Raw genomic sequence first — 21,231 nt, 5'->3', positions numbered from 1 at the left:
AAGTTACATTTGCATTGCAACACCGCCATCTGTTAAGAATATGGCTTGTTATGGAGTCTGCATTGAAAAATGACAGCACTATTACTCAACAAGTTCTCACAGTGTTCCTCTGCTCCCAAAGTCGTAAGCCAGACAAATCGAAGCACAGTGAGACACCAAACCACAGAACCTTCCTTTGCTCATGCACCTGGACTTTCAAAATATGGCAAACATTAAAAATTAAAAGAAATTGGTCTGTCAATCTCATATACATTCATGTTGGAAACTCTGCTAGTGCGTAAACCTTTAGTTTGATGAGGGGAAAGTGTATGTGTTCAAAGTAACATAAAGCAGAAACCAAACAACATGATATCAAAAGGTTTATCCTATGACAAAAATATATTCATAATTCAGGAAGCAACCTTCATATTTTCTAAGTAGTTATCAATAACATCATCTGAGCGACTATACTACTAATGATAAAGCAAGCCTGAGCTTCCAGATACATTTGCTGTAGTCAAACCAGCATTTTTTAAAATCCACAAGCACCATGTTACTTGAGTATGCAACAAGAATGGCAAAAAGGAAGTTAATATTTACAAGACTCTGAATAAAGAGGAGTGGAAAGCAGCAGCATGGTGTATATGATAAACATTTAATAAGAACCAAGCATTCTACTGATAGTCTTCCATACAGACATAAAAACTATCTGCTATATTACTACACATCAGATATATTCAATGATCAACACTGACAAAGTATCTGTGGATACTTAAATCCAGAGACTTGAGCCATGAATAGACAGAAAAGACCTTTCTACAGAAAAACCTGAACTCTTAAAAAAACTAAAAAATAATAATAATGGAGGTTTAAACTGCCCAAAATAATAGGAGAAAAACCTGTAGCTTTAAGAAATGAATGCCCTCAGTAGCTTCCGAAAGGCAACAACAGTATTGGCAGATTTCACTACTTGGTTTCTGTCTGCAAAAAGCAGGGGGCAGGGCCCTTTCCAGGCCTTTAAAGGAGGAGTCATCAGAACCAGGCCCTGCAGAAACCACTTGACAATTTGCTACTTAGGCTTGCAATTCCCCAACAGGGAGCAGGGATTCCCTGCTCCCACCTTGCCCCCACTTACCTGGCCAGCAGGGGCGCACCCCCCGGGATGCACCCCTGGGCGGCGCAGCACGCTCCCACGCCCTGCAATGGGCCCGTTTCAGGACGAACTGGGCCCGCAGGGGGGGGGCGGGTTCAGCCCTTTGGCAAGTGTGGGAGCACTCCCAGGCCGCCCTCTGACCCTCGTGATGACGTCACTTCCCGGAAGTGACGTCATCACATACGCCAGGAGCACATGCGTGTTGTCTGTGCACGCAAGTTAAGACACTGATGCCAAGCCAAGGTAAGTGCCAGGCACCCAGTCTCCTGCTGGGGGACTAAAGGAACCTGGCAACCCTATTGTTATCACATGCCTTGCATGACTTACTCAGGACCGCTACTTGCTACTGTTCAACAACAGCCAACCCATGAAAGCTAGTGTGATGTAGTAGTTAGAGTTTCAGACTATGATCTAGGAGACCCACGTTCAAATCCCCACTCTTCTGTGGAAGTTCACTGGGAGACCTTGGCCAGTCATACACAGGCAGCATAATCTAGCTCACAGGGTTGTTGTGAGGGTAAAATAGAGAGGAGAATGAGGTAAGCTGCTTTGAGTTCCTATTGTAGAAAAAGGCATCATATAAGTGAAGAAAATAAATACTAAATATAGCTGAAGATAGGAGGCAGATAAAAGGCAGGTTGGTTTATAGGTGGGAAGGAGAGAAAGAAGCAGGGAAAGGTGAGGATATGGGAGTTGCCAGGGTGAGAGAAAGAGGAAAGAGTGTGGAGAAGGGGATACAGGGGAAAATGAGGTCTCCCCTCAGGTCTTTGCAGATTTTCCCCTGTGCAACAGGAACCAGGCCGGCAGCCACATACCTGGACCATAGTTTTCCCAGGTAGAGACTGTCAGAGGGAGGGAGAGAACAGGGGGCAGATAAAAGTAGGTTGGCTGGTAGGTGGGAAGGAAGCAGGAAAAGGAGAAAGGTATGGTACCTTTCAGGGAAGGAGAAAAGGAAATAGTGAGGGGGGGGTGAGGTGCCATCATCTGGAACAAAAGGGCACACTGTCGGGCCACCAATGACTATAGGAAATGTTTCTGCAAGCCTGGGGGAATCCCTGGAGTTTAGAAAATGTGAAAACTTAAAAAGGCACAGTGTTTAAAAATTCTGAAAAGTAAAAAACAATGTCTGTCCATATGCAGACATGATAAACAACAAGAAAAAAGGAAGTATGCCAAGGAGTGACTCAGTACAATATTATTATCTGTACCGCACTACAAATAAATCAATATATCTACATTGAGTTTTCAATTATCTACAGCAATTCAATACACATGCATGGAGAGAGAATTAAGTCCCAATATAGTAGAATTCTCTCAAACTTTGCTCATGACGCCCGAAGGTACACAGTGCCAAAAAGCTTAAAGGACCTCTTAGTGCACTCGGATTTTATGAGTCCAATTAAAGAAAATAATCTACCGCTTGGACACTTTCCACGCGGTCATTGTAGTGTATGTGCCCTCTGCTTAGACCTTAGGAAGATGAAACTCCCGTATCTACGGTACCCTATAATACCCAGGGATTTCTCCACATGCAACACTAACAATGTAGTGTATCTCTTACAATGCAGTTGTCCCTTGTCATACGTGGGCTGCACCACTCGCCCAGTGCGTTTACGCATGCAGGAACATATATCAAGGGTCAAAAATCATAGTGAAGACACGCCCCTCTATCAACATCTTTGGAACAAACACGGAAGTGATAGAACCTTTAGATACTCAGTCTTGGAGGTGATAAAGAGACCTGGTTTTAACAAACGCCTTCTCCTACAGGCTGAGACCAGGTGGATTTTTAAATTACACACTATGCTACCAGAGGGTTTGAATAATGACATTGACTACTCAGTGTTTCTTTAAACTTAGGATTGGCTTTTGAAAGATATCCCCCACAAAAATTTTCTTCCCTCTGGTTGGGATTGAATTTTTTTCGGTTTTTTGAAGCCCTTCCCTTTTCTGTTCTGCTCCTCCTTCCTCTACTGGTATTAGATTCTTTTTGAGTCACATTATTAACGGTTGTGTAAATTGAATATAAGAGTGCAATAGGGAAAAGTGCAATGTATTTATTAGATATATTCCTTTAAATGTAGTGACTTTGTGTGGTTTGGTAGTGTAATTGGCTGGGTGGCTGCCCCTATTCTTCCACTGATCTTAGAACCATCCTGATGTACAATTTATTTTGGTTTTGTGCGTGAAAATTGAATATAGAAATGGATTTGAGAAAAGTGCAATGTATTTATTAGTCAAGTTCCTTTAAATGAAATAATTATGTGTTAACTGGCAATTAGCCTTGAGCTTTTGTATTTAACTGATGATATGCGTGCCCCTTCCACCTCATATGGTAGCTGATTTCAGCATCTGATATTGACTGATAGTTGATTCTCTATACGAATTCGCCTGACGAAGTAGTAAGTATGGCTGGAGAAATGAAACTATCGGGATGTTCCTAAATGGACTGATATTGATACTTTGTAATATGAATTGTAGGATAATTGTGGCCTGACGAAGGACCCTTTCTGAAACGAGCCGAAAGGAATGAGACCGGTGTAGCTCGTTGCCACCTGTTTTTGCAACTTTGCAACTTTGGATGTCACCAACCAGCTATATTCTGGACCTTTTTGGCACTGTGTACCTTCGGGCGTCATGAGCAAAGTTTGAGAGAATTCTACTATATTGGGACTTAATTCTCTCTCCATGCATGTGTATTGAATTGCTGTAGATAATTGAAAACTCAATGTAGATATATTGATTTATTTGTAGTGCGGTACAGATAATAATATTGTACTGAGTCACTCCTTGGCATACTTCCTTTTTTCTTGTTGTTTATCAGTACTTTTGAGGAAGTATATTCTCCCTTTTCACCGTTCCCTCACCATATGCAGACATGGCCAAAGAAACAGCCCAACAGTGCCAACCCAAAACTGCAGCTGATATTGCATGGTCCCCATTAAGAAATTAGGGTGGCTGGAGGAATAGAATACAGAAGATGAAAGGGGAGAGGCAATGAGGACTGCTAAGGTATGGCATGGAAAGTGGCAGCCGGCGGCAGCGGATATCAGAAGTGATGCGAGGGAAAAAAGATATAGCAGGGGCTGCAAGAGGGAGGGAAAAGTAGAGGTTGGGGTGGAAGAAAACAGTAAGTGGGCTGATGGGGAAAGCATAGCCAGAGCAGAGGGAAGGAGAAAATGGGAAATCTGAACAAGATGGAAAGAAGCAAAGGCCAGCAGAGCAGGGTAAAGCGATCACTCCTTTTATCCCTGCTCTTAATGCAAAAAAATACACCTTCTTACATGTACAAGTAATATAAAGGGTTAAATCAAAATGACTTGCAAAAAATATTTTGGTTCCTTATTATCTGTATCACTTCACAAAATTGCTACATTTCATCTGTGTAAGGAATTTTCCTCCAATTAAAACAGTCTCTCACATTGCAAGTTAGCTCCTTTTACCAGAGCCATATACCTCTAAATTGAGTTTTAGGACACAACTCATCACATACAACCCAACTCTTTATCATGTAACTTGTAATGAATTGTCTACCAGTAAAGATGACAATTACATAAATGTAAACACTTGTTTCACTCTGAATGCACTTTAATGTTCACAAACTGATTTCTTAGCTTCAGCTACAGAATCGACACCACATACATTTTCATATATGATATGAAACATTTTAAATGGAAGAACTCCAGGCAAAAAAAAAATATTTTTATGCAGTGATCATATTGTAATCTGTGAATTTTTAAGGCAACTGAAACTGAGTGCATAAGCAGTATCTACAACCTTGCAAAGTGGACCCTTTTGATTTGCAAGTGCATTACTAGTACTTCTAGTTCCCATTCTGCCAACCCTCCTCCCCCACAGCTTTGAAGTGAATTGGTTTTCTGAGAATGGAATAGAAGGAAAAACAACCTATTTGTTCAAAGATGTTTTCATAAGAAATGTTCAACAACTTAAAGACAGCTCTTACCCCCAAACACGCTTAACAATGACAAAAACACAAAACTGCATTACCTATTACAGAAAGCCTGCTTTTCCTCTCTGTCACTCTGAACACTGTATTATCCAAGTCTTCTAATGATGGTAGAGGCTCCATGTTACTCTGCAGATGAAAGCATATTCATATTTATCCCCTCAAAAAATGTAAGAAGCCCTCCCTCTTATAAAAGAAAATACTGTTTCCATGCCATTTATCAGAGAATAATCTGACAAAGCTGTTTTTTAGCTCCCAACTCTACCCATTTCAATTCAGCAACTCCATTTGCACAGTGTAATCAAAATGGTAAGCGGACTACCGAGCAAAGGAGCATTAAGATTTATAGCATGAAAACTGGAGTATTTCAAAACTAGGAAAAATATTCCAGTTCTACCAACAAAACATATTCCCTTCCAGTCCATAGCTGACTATGTTTGCACTCATCACTCATATTGATAGCTATCTGCAGTAATAGATGAAAAATAATGAAAATGTAATGCATATTTTTCAGCAAGTAGCACCCTTTAGACTTCCTTAAGTCTTATCTACATCTCTCCTTTCCAATACTCTAATGGTGCAAGTAGGAGGAAGAAAAATTTACATTATAGCACTAGAGCTGAGATAGCAATTCAAGCACCATGCACACCCTAGATTATGGCATTTGTATTTTACAAGCAGGTTGCATGTAAGCACACAGCTGTTGAACAACCAAACCATATTATAACATGCAAGAAAGGATTTGGACCCATGTGAACATGCCCTAAAACTAACACTGTAAATTCATTTTTTATATGTGCATTTTATGAATATGTTCACACCTGTGTGTTTCCATGGGCAACGAGCAATATCTTGAGGCTTTTCATGTGAACACTACGATCAAGAAGCTCAATAGCTTTGTCCAGGTCCTCTTGGGTGGTTAATGGGATCACCAACTACATTAAAAAAACACAGAGAAATAACTGAACAAGGCCAAAATCAACCCATCTACAGCTGGTGTGATTAAGAAAAAACAATTCCCTTGTTAGTGACATCTCAAGTCTGGTAGCTAAAGCTACAACACTTCCAAATAGGGGTTGCCAACTCTGGTTGAGAAATTTCAGGAGATTTGGGAACAGTGCCTGAGAGCAGAGGGACTAGTGGAGATGTGATGCCATGGAGTCTGTTCTCTGAAGCAACTGCCTTCTCCAAGACAACTGATTGCTGTGGTCTGGAGATCAGTTATAATTCCAGAAGAACTTTAGGCCTTACCTCAAGTTTGGTAATTCAAAGTTCCAAGGAATGAATACCAGTCATTAGAGGGTAGACTCCTATGACTGCTAATTCACCTTTCTGGAAGTGTTAAAGGGTAGGTACCTTATCTAACGTCTGGCCCTGCCACAGCAAATTAAAATAGGCTGCCATAACTACTGACATAAAGAATGTTCCGCCATGATGAAGTATTAGGGGAAGAGCTTGTCATCCAATAATAAACCATGTTAACTTAATTTGTACTGCTTACTCTCTACTTTCACTTAGCGGCTTGAGACCAAATACAAGCCAGTGTAAGTAGCTGCCAGGTTACACACATACAGTTATGCAAGGGTTAAATTTCTTTTGAATTTATCAAAGATTATAAATGTTCGTTCTTGGCCTCGCATTCTAAAGGGGCTATAAACACTCTCTTACAATCAAAACTAGGCCACAGGTTTCCGTATTCTAGCAATGTCCAAGCTATATTAGCATAATGCATTACAAATGGAGCTATCATTTAAAAGTGTTTGAAAACTTTAACTGGGGAATGCAGAAGGCAGATTACCTCTACTGACCACCAAGAACCTATTACCCCAGATATGGTATGAAGAGATCTCGTTTTTCAGGCTCAATGCAAAGTGCTATTTAAGTTTTAATGGTCTGTATATCTAAAGGAGCACGTTGTTCCACAACCAGCTGCCTACCAGTTAAGATTCTTGTCCAAGACCATCTTCCATGTATCCCTCTATTAGAGACAAGGCAAATAGGCTGTGATGCCCAAATACTGGAACTCCTTTTTTACATTTACTTGGTGCCATCACTGCTAAGCATTCCAGAACCAGAGCCCATCCCATTATTTTGAATTCAAAAGTATTTAAAATTATTTCATTTACTCTTAGCTGCTGTATGTTTTTTTATCCTGCTGAATGCTATTTTTGTTGTTAATTCTACTTCTTATTTTTGTGCTTCTATGAATTTAATTTTGCAAGTCACTTCAACAGCTTTATGCTGAATAATGGAATCTAAATCTCTGAAAAGTACCCAGGTTTCATTTCAAACAGTTCTGCTACCCATACAAATAGGAAATTGGGAACCATGATTATACCTCATTATTGCTGTAATGCAAACTCATAGGCTGTCCAAAGGCAACTTTAGCTTTTGAGGAAAGATCTTCCAGCTTGACCGGTTTAGTAAACTGCAGAATTCTGTAATACATGGTTTGGGGTGGGGGGAGGGACATGAAAACATAAAGCAGTTATATACTGAACTAACAAAAAAAAAGTGAAGTTTTCTCTTACCATCCCTCCCTTTACTGAATAGAAAAATCAAGTGAGTGCCCATAAGGGGATCCTAACAAGAAAAGCAAATCCTCCCAGGTATGGAAGCAGATGCCTGGGTCTTTCCTCATTTTATGAAACACATAAAATACTACAACATTCTAGAAATATTAATTTTTCTGTATAAATAAACAATTTCCCCCTCTCTCACCCCTTGTAAGACATGTTAATGAGATAATCACCAACAGTAGATTATTTCAAAAGCAGACTTAGAAAAGCATGCTTAGAAGTGATCCATGTAAAAATCTCTTACAGGGTCAAATTGTATAAGTTCATATGCCATTAAGAAAGCTTCTCCTAATTTGCAATCCTTCACCTGAAGGCTCTTAAGGTTCTCTCTCTAACACATGCTATTTCATTACTTTAAGGTGATACACTTATTGACTTAGAATGCTGGTGAGTAAATTTGCTCATCAAAATAACTAGAAGAAAATTCTTGGTGCAAGGAGGATGGAAGGCAGATATTTTCAAGATTTGCTTTCACTTGAATATTAACAGTTCATGCAGTCAACATGGAACCTACTGATTGTTACAGGTGATAACACAAGAAATGGAATAGATAGTGTCCCCTCATGTTCTGGGGACAACAAATTAAAACATATATTCTAGAAAAACTCTCTAAATTTCCATTTTCCAAACATTTATGTTGGACATCTGTCTCTTAAGTTATAAATCTTTTACTTTGATTGGATCCTGGGGTTGTAAGCAGTCGGCTCGGCCTCAACCATCTTTAATAGCTATTTAATATAACTACCTGTGATATAAAATCACAAGACCCCTGGATTAAGAGCAGCTTGGCTTGCAAACAGGGGAATTCCAGCTAGCAGTTGCTGAGTCCCACCTGGGAGACCCAGGCATGAATGGAATGCTTCATGTAAATTCAGAGTGACCAGTGGTGATTAGTTTTACAGTCTCCCCAGCTCTGAAAGGAATCCAGAGCAACAAAGGTCTTGCAGAGTCATCCCACTTAACACATTCCTTTCCCTTCCTTCCAGGATGAGATCTCCTGCCCATGATTGAGGAGAAAATCAATTAGCATCCATAAACTCTTATAATTCATTCCTGGGAAAGGTACATTCCCAAACTAAATTCATCAACTTAGCTCTGGTGGACTCCATTAACAAACTGCCCCTTTTGTGCAGTTCCAGGAGAGACTTTGCATTCTCTTTCACATGCCCTGGCAGCTACCAATCAAGGTAATCAAACCTTTGTTATTCCCAGGAACTGACCGTTGGGACCTTTGTCCCAACAGCTGGGTGGGCTCTCCCACCTCAGGGAACGTATTACCCTATGAGAGTAGTGCCCTGGCCCCTTTCAAATTGTGCACGCTTATTGGATCTGAAGTGCTGCTCCCTGGAGGTTATCCTAAGCATCTTGCTCTCTTGACCAAGGACACTGGACGTTTGAAGCTACTCTCTTCTCCCGTGGACTGGACTACTCTTCAGGATAGGTAGATATACTTTCCCCTCCCTCACTCTATTCCAACTTCTGAGCTTCCTAGGACTCTATGTGTGTAACTATTTTATTAATTACTCCTGTGTATGTGTACATTTTTATCTCTTCTATAAAAGTTTGCTCTTTGAATTTAAAGTACCAGTCTTGTCTGCTATCTGGGAAGGGACCCTGTAAAAACTGGTGAAAAAGATCCTGTAGTTACCGCCTCTTTCATAGCCATCTTCCTTGCTGCTAATTCCCCCCACAATTCTCTTATTGTAAGGAGACCAATTCAGGTAACAGGGCATTAGAATAAGTTCAATAGCATTAATGAGTCAGCAAATGGAGATCTCTTAAAACGGTTTATTCTTTTTACCTTCTTTCACCTCGATGTTCAAATTTGACTCTGATGTCATTCTGTAAGAGAAAACTACATATTGAAGACAGGCAATATGAAAGGAAATGGACACAAAGTCAAGGGTGAAGTAAAGACTAGGATAATTCTCTTCCAATTTACAGAGGGACAACAAATATTCTAACACATCTGAAGCAATTTTCTGCTATGGGAAATGGAAATTTGGGATGTAGTATACTAGTCAGAATTAATACATGAGATTTGTTCTGAGCACTACATCCTTTTTATTTCATTAAACATTTCAAGAATATTACACTGCAAAGAGGAACCCTTCCTAGGAGGTGAAAAATGCAAGTACACATTCTTCACAAAGGTAGGCAGACACTTTACACGATTACCTGCTTTTTTGGTGAAGCTGATTTCCCTTTCCCCGTTTCTTGTTTAGGCAATCCAGGACGACTTGCCTTATGGAGAACTGCCAAATCCTGCATGATTGAATTCAAAGCTTGCTGCTCATCTGTTTAGAAAAAAGCACACATACACACCACTTAGACAGCTTTATCCATTGATTTGGGGATGATCTATATATTATATGGGAGATCTGTGGTCAGATTTCCTTCATGCTTCCCTCTAGCTGACGTGAAGGTTTTACTTCATCATGGTGCTCACTTCCTCTGTCACTAGCACTTCTATGTGCACAAGACGTTTTTCAAGGAGCTCTTATGCATACAGAAACACTAGCAGCAGAGGAAGCAAGGTATGAAGCAGAGGAAAGCCTCTGCAATGGCAGAAGAGAAGCGTTAAGGAAACAACATTCTGAGGTCCAAGTCGTATATTTTATGGTAAAAACACAACTGCAAACCCCTCCAATTTGGCTTGGGCTATGGCTCGGGAAGGGAAAATGCTAACCATTTGTGCTGCACCATTCGCCCCTTTCTCTGTACTATTAGTCTTGTTGGGGGGGGGAGATACTTGTATAATAACCATCCGCACACCCACCCAAGCCATGACTGTAATCCAAATTTCACTCCCCAACCTGCTTAATATTAAAAAGTGATCGGATCTGCTCTCCAATGTAACATGTAGCTCAGATCTCACATTTAAAAATTAAGTTATTTTAAAGAACAAGCAGGATCTAAAGATGCTTTGATCAATCCTTTTCATAAGCTTTCAAAATGTGGACCCCAAGATTATCATGTATCACAAGAACTATTTTTCATTTTAGCTTGTGCAGCTAGAGTAGCAAGCTTCTAAATGGCACAACCTTTTTCCTGGCTGAAGAAAAGCTTTGTGCCACATAAAAGCTACTGTACTAATGCAGGTAGCATTAAAAAAAGCTCTGGGAACATCACAGCAACCATAAAGTTGCACAATTTTTATATTCTATTATCTTCTTCATTATTTAAAAAAGATTATTTCTGGTATATCTGAATTATTTTACACCACCATCACATCTGAAATCACAATTGTTGTCCAAGAAGAAAACATTAAATGGGTTGCAGCATTCTTTCATAAGATGTTTGGCTCAACTTTTAAACATGCTATGCTTTGCAGCTAATTCAAGCTGATCAATGTGTTTTCATCCATCATGTTTTCATCTGCTGAGAACTAAAAATTGCTTAGGAATTTATTTAGGAAAGAGACCAAACAGAAAATATTGATAATAATCAATATTATAATATAATATTGATATTATAAAGGTACAAACATGGGACTCTTTTGTAGTAATCAAGGGTCCAATTCTGAAAATGTATATCCTTAATTTCTTTGTGGCAAGTGAGCACTGCTGTGACTTGGATGGCCAAGGCTAACTCAATCTTGTAATGTCTGGGAAGATAAGCAGGTTTGGCCCTGGCCTCTGATTAGTACTTGGATGGGGGAGGGGGGCACCAAGGAAGTCCAGGGTTATTATACAGAGGCAGGCAATGGTAAATGACAAGAGACCATCTCTTGTCTTGAAAACCCTACAGGGTCACTTTACGTCTCCTATGACTTGACAGCACTTTCCGCCACCACTAATTGAATACTTACAGATAAAGCATATGAACAGTGAATAGTTTGTTGAGCTTTGATGGGGGAGACCTGTATTCAAATCACTTTAAAAAATGAACGAAACAGAGAATCTTTGGGATAACCTGCCTCAGCCTCATTTACATCACTGGATATAAAGAGGATAAAGCAAGATATTGTAACCTACAATAGGTCTATAGATTAGGAGGTCTATCACAGTTCAACATGTCCTTATGCATTTGTAAAATAAGCTAAACTGCATCAATGGTAAAAAATTCCTATAACTTCTACATTAACAATGCAATCCCGTGTAGATACTCCAGCTCAGACCTCTTGATTTATTTGATTTAGGCTAGAATAATTCCACACAGGCTTGAACTGTAAGCCATTCATGTTTGTATACCCTTCCAATTTGGTACAGATCACTGTAGCTAGGCTCAGTGGACTCCAAACTTAACACAAGAGGCATGGTTCAGTATACATACCTCATTGTGACACTCTACTGTCATTCTTGTATCTAATTTGAGGTGTCTAATCAGTGGAATCAAGCCTCCATATCAGTAGGCACAAGGGCTTCTGCAGTGAGCAGACTAGCAAGGGAAGACAAAAATCCAGGAGAACCTGCAAGAGGCTACTCATAATGTACCTCAAGGCAGTCAGAAGATGCATAAGTACTTTAAAGAACAAAATAAATTCTCATTTCCTTACCATATATTATCATTTAGCACTGTATTTTACAAGATAATGTTTTAATATTTAAATTACAAAAATCAGGGAAGACTTCATCATGTGTTTTCAAATAAGCAGGCTTTTAGGACTAAACTGAACAATCTACATGGATGACAAATTATAACCAATGTGTGAAGTTGCACCCAATCTGCGAGTTATTCTACCAATGGAACAAATTTAACTGCAAAAGTAACCTCCACACTAGGGTTTATACAACTGAAGGACAAACAAAATCTTATTCCTTTGGGTACAAATGTAAACGGATAGGAAAGCACTAACTGTATTCTGGCTTCTCTTGAGCTTTTAAAAGCAGCTTAATCAGTAGATGACACTTCTCACATTAGAGATAAATTTCATCATTGGTTTCATCTGTTAACGTCTGCAGATCACATCACTACCGAAGGCACAGCAACAAAACTAGATGAAACTAGGCAACCCACTCCAGAAGAGCACTGTCTGACCCAATTGCCTATGAAGCAAAAAGCAGACATGGAGGGACCAGCATCTGTGGCACCAGGGGTTTCCTTTGTACAGGGGAGCGAACAGGATTTGGGACTTTGAAAAGTGATCTTCTAGTAAAATGGTTGCTACTCGGGGCTACACACACAACCATTCTACAAGTTCCACTTTTACTGAAAGGGTGATGAATGGTTACAATTCTTCCCCAAAATACCACTTTTAGGATCAAGATATTTTAAAATAGATTTCAAAATAAGTTTGTATTCACAATTCTCAGTATGTGTCATACTCAAAGACACTTGTATTATGACCAAAGCAGAGATGAACATTTTAATAAATTCGAAAGCTGGATCCCATTTATAAGCAACTCACCCATAGTGGCAGCCAGCCCAGAAAACCTGAATTTCAAAAGAATGGCTCTCCCATTAGTATCCTTTTATTGCCTATATATAAAGCAAAAAAAAAAAAAAGTTATAAGTGACAACACCAAGGTGTATAAAAAAGTCAAGAGGTGACAACAATTCAGGCATTAAAAAGGAAAAGGTTGTCAGTAACTACAGTAGTGAAACGAAAAGATGGTGCAGGCAAGACTGATGAGAAACAGCTATAGCAATAACTGGAGACAATATGGGTGACACCTGCTGTAAGAAAGGGAAAGACTGTAGCTCAGCGGTAGAAAGAACACATGTCTCACATGCAGGAAGTCCCTGGTTCAATCACTGGTATCTACAGTTAAAGGTGTCCCACTGCCAAAACCTTGGACAGTCACTGCTAGTTAGAGTAAGCAATACTGAGCTAGATGGCTCAGTGATCTGACTTTATATAAGTCAGTTTCATATGTTCAAAAGCCACAGTCCCATCTACCTTTTCCTTATGATATAGCTATGTGGTCAAGACTATAATGCTGTGCACTCAACTGTAACTTCTGCTTTTCTCCAAGCATCCATTTGTATTCACAGAAGTTGAAAATATGGTTAAATATGCATAAATGCTCTGTTGATATTGGTGGCTTTTCATCTTGCACTTCTCAAAGTATACATGGGAATTAAGAAAATCTGGTACTACAGTCCCCCATGCCTGGTGACTTTTTGTTCACAAAGATCCTATGATTTCTGTCAATGCCTTTTCCAGCCTACAACCTGCTAACTGAGGATGTAGTTTATGTATCTGATGCATGGGCTCTAGTCCACAAAGGCCTGTGCCACAATAAATATTTCCCTTTAAGATACCAGAAGACTCCTCTAACATTCCCTCACCCTTAAACAGCAGAAATGGCACTAGAGACATTTTTAAAATTCCAAAAATAACTAACTAGTTTATTTACTTTACAGGGGAAAGGTTAGGTGAAATCAGGGGTTGAAAATTTCTGAGGTAATTCTGTATCTACCTACCCACCCACCCACCCGCCTACCTACCTACGGTAAAATCAGAACATACACAGACTTCAGTTCTTACGCTCTTCACAGATACTTAATGGCTTATGTTTTGAGGCTTTGGTTGCCTTGTTTTTCCCCAGGCATTCTAGTATACTTTCTTTTAGTATTCTCTTACTTTTCTGGAGTTAAGAATGCTGGTACCCACTTTCTAGTACCCCAAGCCCCCTCTCTTCACATACCAGTGCTTTCCTTCAGTTGTTAACTGAATCTGAAGGTCTCCACAGGCAGTTTCCAACTACATTGACCAGGGATCTCTTCACTCTACAGAGCTACCTCCTTATTTGCCTGAGTAGGGAAAATCTCTTCTATCCCCTTTCTTTGGCCCGTTGAGATGAGCACAAACTGAATTACGAACCAAAGTTCGTCACGAACCAGGCTGGTCCATGGTAGCTCATTTCTAACGAACCATGAAATTTTAGCCGGTTCGTTTGGTTCACATTTTGGCCTGGTGCTGATCAATCAGTTTCCTAGACAATGGGGGGATGGGCTCTCTGCAGACCTGCCGACCTGGAATGGTTGTTTCCATGAACCAAACGAACCAGTTCATGAACTGGGGTTCAAGTTCGTGGTTCATGAACCGCAATGAACCACAAACTGAACGAACCACAATTCTTTCAGTTCGTGCCCACCTCTAGTCTGCACCTACTTCCCAACCTCCTTGTCAACTTTCCCCAGTTCTCCTGTCACTGTTAAAACTGCTCTGTTAGGACTCCATCTCTCAATTCTTCCCACTCCATCTCTCTCTGCTAGGACTGAAAACATATCTTCCTCTTTCCAAGCTCATGCTAGCTAATCAGATCCCTTCGAGTAGCCTGTCACTCAAAGCTCTCTGATTCTGTGAAGGATTAACTCTTAACAGTCTTGCAGCTGGTTGTGTACAGCCCTTACAAGCTTTTTAATACATGCAATCCGATTCTGAATTGGAAGTTTTTCTGGAAAGTTTTCTGAAAAGCATCCAGTGAAAACTGATTTGGATCCAATTTAGCACGCTCATTTGACTTGTATTGAGAAAACTAAAATATATAAAATATTAATTTTAAGAGCTGTACAAATCTCAAAAGCTTTTCTAATGGCAAAACATAGTTGAACTGAAATATGAGTGGTGGTGGAGGAGTAATAAAGCTTAATTAATGTCATTAAATAGTCTCTCTGCATGTGTACTTGTGTAGACATGGAAATTTACAATATTAACAGTACGAGATTACTTTGGTTTTATACATCCATGTTATGTTATGTTATGTTATGTTATGTTATGTTATGTTATGTTATGTTATGTTATGTTATGTTATGTTATGTTATGTTATGTTATGTTATGTTATCAATTAATGTTCTGAAATAATGCATTTTTCAATGCATTTTTCAATGACACTGGTCTGACTTGTTAAGACATGCCTCAGCAACTTTTCTTTTGCTCTAAAAGCCCACCCCAAAATTTAGGAGCCAGGGGCATTTTTCAGCTTTTGGTATTTTAATGACAATTTTTTAAAATTATTGTTACCACAAAATCAAATTCTAACCTCTTCACAATTTCTCATAATTTTATTAAAATTATAACAAAAGCATTAAAGTATATAAATAAATATAGGGTAGGTATTATTAAAAAAATGAAAATTCTAATTCTAGCCTAACTTCTCCTCTGCTTCTCATAATTTCATTATTACTTTTTAAAGCTCCCTTTAATTGAATATTGAATCCAGTATAGAAAGCAACTACTTAAAAAACAAATCCATCCACCATCACCAGAAGATGTAAAACTAAGTTTACCTATAATCAAGAAATGACAAGAACTTCATGTATATTTATTTCTATGTCATGTAACAAAACATTCTGATGTGAAATGACAAATAAGCTTTGGTTCAGTTCAGGCCAACTTTTCCACTCAATCTCAGCTGATTCCCCTGTTTATTGCAGCCCCCATTCCACATGAATTTTGTCCATGCAGGTCACGTGATTCCAAACTTAGCCTCTTTGGTGGACAAAGGGGACAATCTGGTCTGATACAAGTCGGCTTCCTGTGCAATTCCATTAAGAATTGCTGAGACAATGCTAAAAAAAAAATCAGTCCTAAAAATACTAGGCACTACAATAAAATTTCTAGGTACCATGGCAACCTGGCATCTGGGATTTGTTGAGCACTGAATTTTTCACATTAAGTGGCTGACCCATAAGGAACTGCAGGAGATGGAAAGGATCCCTATTTTACGCCCCCCCCCTCTGATTTTGCTCTTTTGCAGTAACGAAATGTTAATTTCTAGTTATTTCTCTACAGCCTGTTGGAAGGTAGAAGTAGAAACTGGGGCAGTGGATGGGTGCCCTTATGTAAAAGTAAGCAAATGATAAACTTTCCTTTAATCCCAATTGATAGTAGGCAGTACATGTACTCTGTCCTTGCAATGACTGGACACTTTGGAAGGCATGGGTGTGGGCCTATTCCTTTTTGAGATGTTTTCCTCTTTTTGGGGTGGGGTTGATGGTGGTGGCAACTTGACATCCCTGCTTTTTTAGTATATCTGAGCTTTTCCTCAAGCATGCAGAAATCACCAATATTGTGGGCAGTCTCATTTTAGATGGGTACTTTTCTTTGTACTGCACAGACTTCCACCACTTAAACATGCTATTTAAAATGGATACCACAGGAAGGGGATACTCTGCTGGCAAAATGCTAATCCCTGGTAGTGCACAAGTCCAGTAACCAGTACCCTGTGATAACCAGACACTGGGTAGCAGGAAACTCAGGCATCAAGTGGGGCCTTAGGAAGACAAGGGAGCTGTGGCCCTCTCAACAGGTAATTCCACAAAGGCCAAGTGGTGGCAGTGGTATACATAGAGGAGGAGATAAAAGCCCCTCCGAAGGTCAGGAAGCTGGCATATGCGAGGAGAAGACTTGGACAACTGCTGGTGCTTAGGAGCCTCAGAGGGCAAGGTGGAACAGTACCTGCTGGGCAGTGGAACTGATCCACCACAGGTTAAATTTCAAAATCATTTTTTCTATATACCTGGGGGGCTCCTGAGTATGTAGAACTTATTTGTGAGTGGCTTGATTTTGTTGCTTTTATGACTGGCACAAGTCACACATTTTATTATCACAACATCTAATAAAGATATCACAATAATGCTACAAATTCCTCACAATTCAACTATGTGAAAATTGAACATATTCTGTTTCCAAAACCAAGACTAATGTACATGAACCTGCTACCACAAGGAGGCAGCTTTACATTGCTCTATGATTGTCATCGTAAAGGAAGATATTTAAGTGAACAAACTCATTACAAAACTATACCACAATCTGGTATAGAAAGAAATTAGGATTAGAGAATGCACTCCAAAAATCTATAATGTTCTTACTACTTTGAAGATAGGAATGGAAATGGAAGATGAGGAGTGATTCCATAAAATGTGAAGGGGAAAATGATTTCATAAAATGTGAAGGGAAAATTCCTAACATCATATAATGTTATAATAATAACTGCATTATATACCACTCTTCTAGATAGATTAGCATCCCACTCAGAGCAGTGAACAAGGGCAGTTCTCTATTATCCTCACAATACAGCTGAGGTTGAGAGGAGTGGCATTCCCAAAGCCACCTGTTGAGCTCACAGCAATACTAATGCTATGTCTTTGTAAAATTGTGTTTATTTATGAAAATGTCCTTGAAATTGACTGTACTAATCTCAGAGCGGAACTACAAGTGACAAAAGGCACAGGTTGGACACTTGTCAGCTTCCCTCAAGTTTTGATGGGAAATGTAGGCAGCTTGGCGGAATGTTGGACAAGTGACAGTTGAAAGTCCATTGGACAGCGGTCAGAGAGCCAAGCTGCAAGACTAGGATGCCTACATTTCCCATCAAAATTTGAGGGAAGCTGACAAGTGTCCAACCTGTGCCTTTTGTCATTTGTAGTTCCGCTCTCACACTGTGTAATCCACCTTGAGTCTCAGTGAGAAAAGTGGTCTATAAATGACATAAAATAAAATAAAATAAAAAAATAAATGTCAGGTAGAAAATCTCTTGATTAATTCCCTCTTCTGTATTAGTATCTACACACCTCAACTGAAATTGCTGTTGTTGAAGAAGCAAAGGAAGTTGATTTTATTTTTTTCTAATCAGAAAACATCTTCAGTTATCATCCCAATAATACAAAGATAGTGTTCGTATGTACTTGATTAAGTACATGCTTGTGTGCAACAATATAAACTTCCCAGGACAAACACCTATTGAGGTCACAATTTAAAGAAGTTCCAACATGCATGTTAAGGAAGTGCACCACAGCCAGAGCATTCCCAGGAAGTTTTCATTACTGCAAGTCCAACACCAAGCAGAGCAAACTGTTACTCAGTTTTAAAAGCAGCTCACCTCACTGGCAACAAACTGCAATTGCTATGTGAAAGCACACAGTGAGCTACTGAATTCTGGTTGAGGGGGCTCAAAAATCTAGGCAAGGTTCCGAGTATACAATAAACAAAACGTAATTAAGGTGTGTAATTCTTAAATGTATGTACCATTTAAAATGTTCAAAAACATTCAAATGCAGTATCTCAGTTCTTCTTAAGGCAGCCCTGTAATGAAGGCCAATATTATTCTGCTCACATTGTAGGTGGAGACACTGAGAGAATAGTGGCTTTTCCAAGACTACACTGACTTTGAAGCAGGAGAAACATTTTAACCCCTAATTACCTGCTTTAAAGTACCAATCTATAATTCAAATCCCCACTAAACCATGAAGTTCATTAGATGACTTTGGCCAGTCACTCTCTCTCAACCTACCCTATCTCATAGACATGTGAGGATGAACTGACATGGGGAGAGATATCATGGAGGACAACCTGAGTTTCCTGGGAAATGTGTGAAATGCAATAAAAATCAAATGATTTTTTTTATTTTATGAATAAATAGATGTGTATATTCATGTGTGTTTCTATCAAAGAGGTTTCAAAAAATAAAGATAAAACAAATAGCAGAAATCTTTGAATATTAAAGACCCAACATATTACATTAATAGTATTTAGAAAATCTGGTGTTCCTAACACTTTCTAACACTTCCTAACCCTTTCTTGGCTGGTTTTGGTAGTTTTATGCACCATTTGCATTAAGATGAAACTAGTCATCATGAATGTCTCCTTTCTGACCATTTTAAATGGTAAAAACAAGGCTATTTCTATGGAGAGACTACTAGGGGTGTGCGCTTCGGGAATCCGATTCGGGTAAAATACCCAAATCGGACCCGATCCAGAAAGCTTCCCAAAGCATTCGTAATGCTCTGGGAAGCTTCGGGTCAAGTAGTTTAAATACCTGTTTCCCTGCCACTGCAAGCAGCAGGGAAAGGGGCATTTAAACCCCTGAATCAGCTGCTCGTTGGGGGCTTCCCCAACGAGCGGCTGAGTGCCGGTGCCGCTGTCGGGGCCAGAGAACTCCTCGGCCCCGTCAGCAGTGGGCAAAGGAGGCAGCAGGGAAGAAGACATAAGCCTGCATCTCCCCACCAGGTGCTCCACTGGGCGCTCCATTTGCCTGCCACTGTCGGGGCCAGGGAACTCCTCGGCCCCAACACTGGTGGGCAAAGGAGGCGGCGGGGATATAGGCATAAGCCTGCATCTCCCCGCCAGGCACTCCGCCAGGTGCTCCATTCGCCCACCGTCAGCGGCGGGCAAAGGAGGCAGTGGGGACGCAGGCATAAGCCTGCACCTCAGCAGAGCAAAGGTAAGTGGGGGGGCTGGGTGTTGTGGGGTTTTTAAAGGGCCTTGCTCCTTGCAAGTGGCAGGACAGGGCCCTTTAAACTATCAACTGGCAGGGAGCGGAGGAAATCCCCCCTGCTGCCTACCAGCAGATATGGAGGGGGGGCTAAGTGGGGGTGGGTGGGAGTGGGGGGGTTGCTGGGAGAAAACCCAGCCCCCTGAATCACTTTGGAATGCTCCAAATCTTTACAGAGTATTCTGAAGTGATTAAAACCTGAATCCAAAGCGGCTTTTTTGGGTATTTCCTAATGTTTGGGTATTTCCTAATGTTTTTCCTGCTTCGGGTAAACCCAAAGCAGGAAATCCGAATATTTTCAGCGGACTAACAAGTGAAACATGCATAAATCAGACAGAAAAAAATCACAACCCAGACTAAATCAATTTAGTTGCTTAGAAACCGAGTGTTGACCCAAAATTAAGATTCACAACTAAATAGTAACTAATTGTTGTGACATTACAACAATGGGAGGAACAAGTAACTTCAGAGAAAAGTGGCTTTCCCATTTAACTGAACTTTTAATCTCATCATTACTTTAAGGTACAATATTGCTGATAGTTAGGAATAAAAAGCACCACAGATAGCCTCTATACTCAAGATGAGAGTCTCACTTTAATCTGTAAGGCAATCTAAGAAAAAGAATATACCATAATATCAACCTAAATAGTTCAATTACATTGGTAACTGATTCATAAAAGTTATAATATAGGCACAAATAACCAGCAAAAAATGTTTGCGAAACATTGATACTGTAAGATTTTCAAAGCTCAAAAAAAGCCATAGAAATGTGCTGTGCTTAGTAATATGATTTCTAACAAAATCCTAAAAGCACACAGTTGATATTTGTGTCATTGTTCTCCATAATAACTCACACAATAACTCTGATACTGCCACATTTGAACAGCAACAAGAGTTAATGCAAAATGACCCAATATTTACAAGGAAACAGAAATCAAACATATCTTCCAACATGTGATAACAAAAGCTATACAGTTAGCTTGTAGAATCTTTTTCAAACTGTAATTTCCTAGATGTGCCATTAAAAAATCTATTACTCCAAGAACGAATTTCTACTATCCTTTTCAACTCTCCTAAAAAAAAATCTCAGCCATAAATATTCCTAAGATGTGGTCAGCATTTCTTGGCTTTGATCTTTGAACCAACGATGTTGTGGCAAACCCTGAGGAATTTGTTTGGCAAGGAGGAGTGGAAGCCAAGGAAATTCCTAGCATGTATTGCACACTTCACAACTCACAGCAAAAAGAGCCTACTGTTCACTTTTGCCTGTTCAAATACTTGATGATATTCAACTCACATGCCAGCCTAACAGAACAACTATCACTAGAGTCCAATTCCCTCAAATCACTAAAAGTGCTTAGAGAAGTCAAAAGAACAGCACAAAATACA

General features: G+C 39.7%; 1 protein-coding gene across 1 annotated transcript in view; it reads right to left on the bottom strand.

The window, feature by feature from the left end:
- The window catches only part of MAP3K2 (mitogen-activated protein kinase kinase kinase 2), a 50,887-nt gene that overhangs the window by 27,059 nt on the left and 2,597 nt on the right, over positions 1-21,231 (bottom strand). Inside the window, exons 2-7 of the mRNA XM_054970385.1 lie at positions 13,029-13,099; positions 9,857-9,975; positions 9,480-9,520; positions 7,438-7,537; positions 5,921-6,034; positions 5,141-5,228 (exon numbers count right to left, since the gene is read on the bottom strand). Coding sequence (XP_054826360.1) covers positions 5,141-5,228; positions 5,921-6,034; positions 7,438-7,537; positions 9,480-9,520; positions 9,857-9,975; positions 13,029-13,032 — 466 coding nt within the window. The 5' untranslated portion in view covers positions 13,033-13,099. The remainder of the gene's footprint in view (positions 1-5,140; positions 5,229-5,920; positions 6,035-7,437; positions 7,538-9,479; positions 9,521-9,856; positions 9,976-13,028; positions 13,100-21,231) is intronic.

This window comes from Eublepharis macularius, chromosome 2 (assembly GCF_028583425.1).
Source record: "Eublepharis macularius isolate TG4126 chromosome 2, MPM_Emac_v1.0, whole genome shotgun sequence".
Classification (NCBI taxonomy): Eukaryota; Metazoa; Chordata; class Lepidosauria; order Squamata; family Eublepharidae; genus Eublepharis; species Eublepharis macularius.
This window is presented reverse-complemented; position numbering and strand designations above follow the sequence as displayed.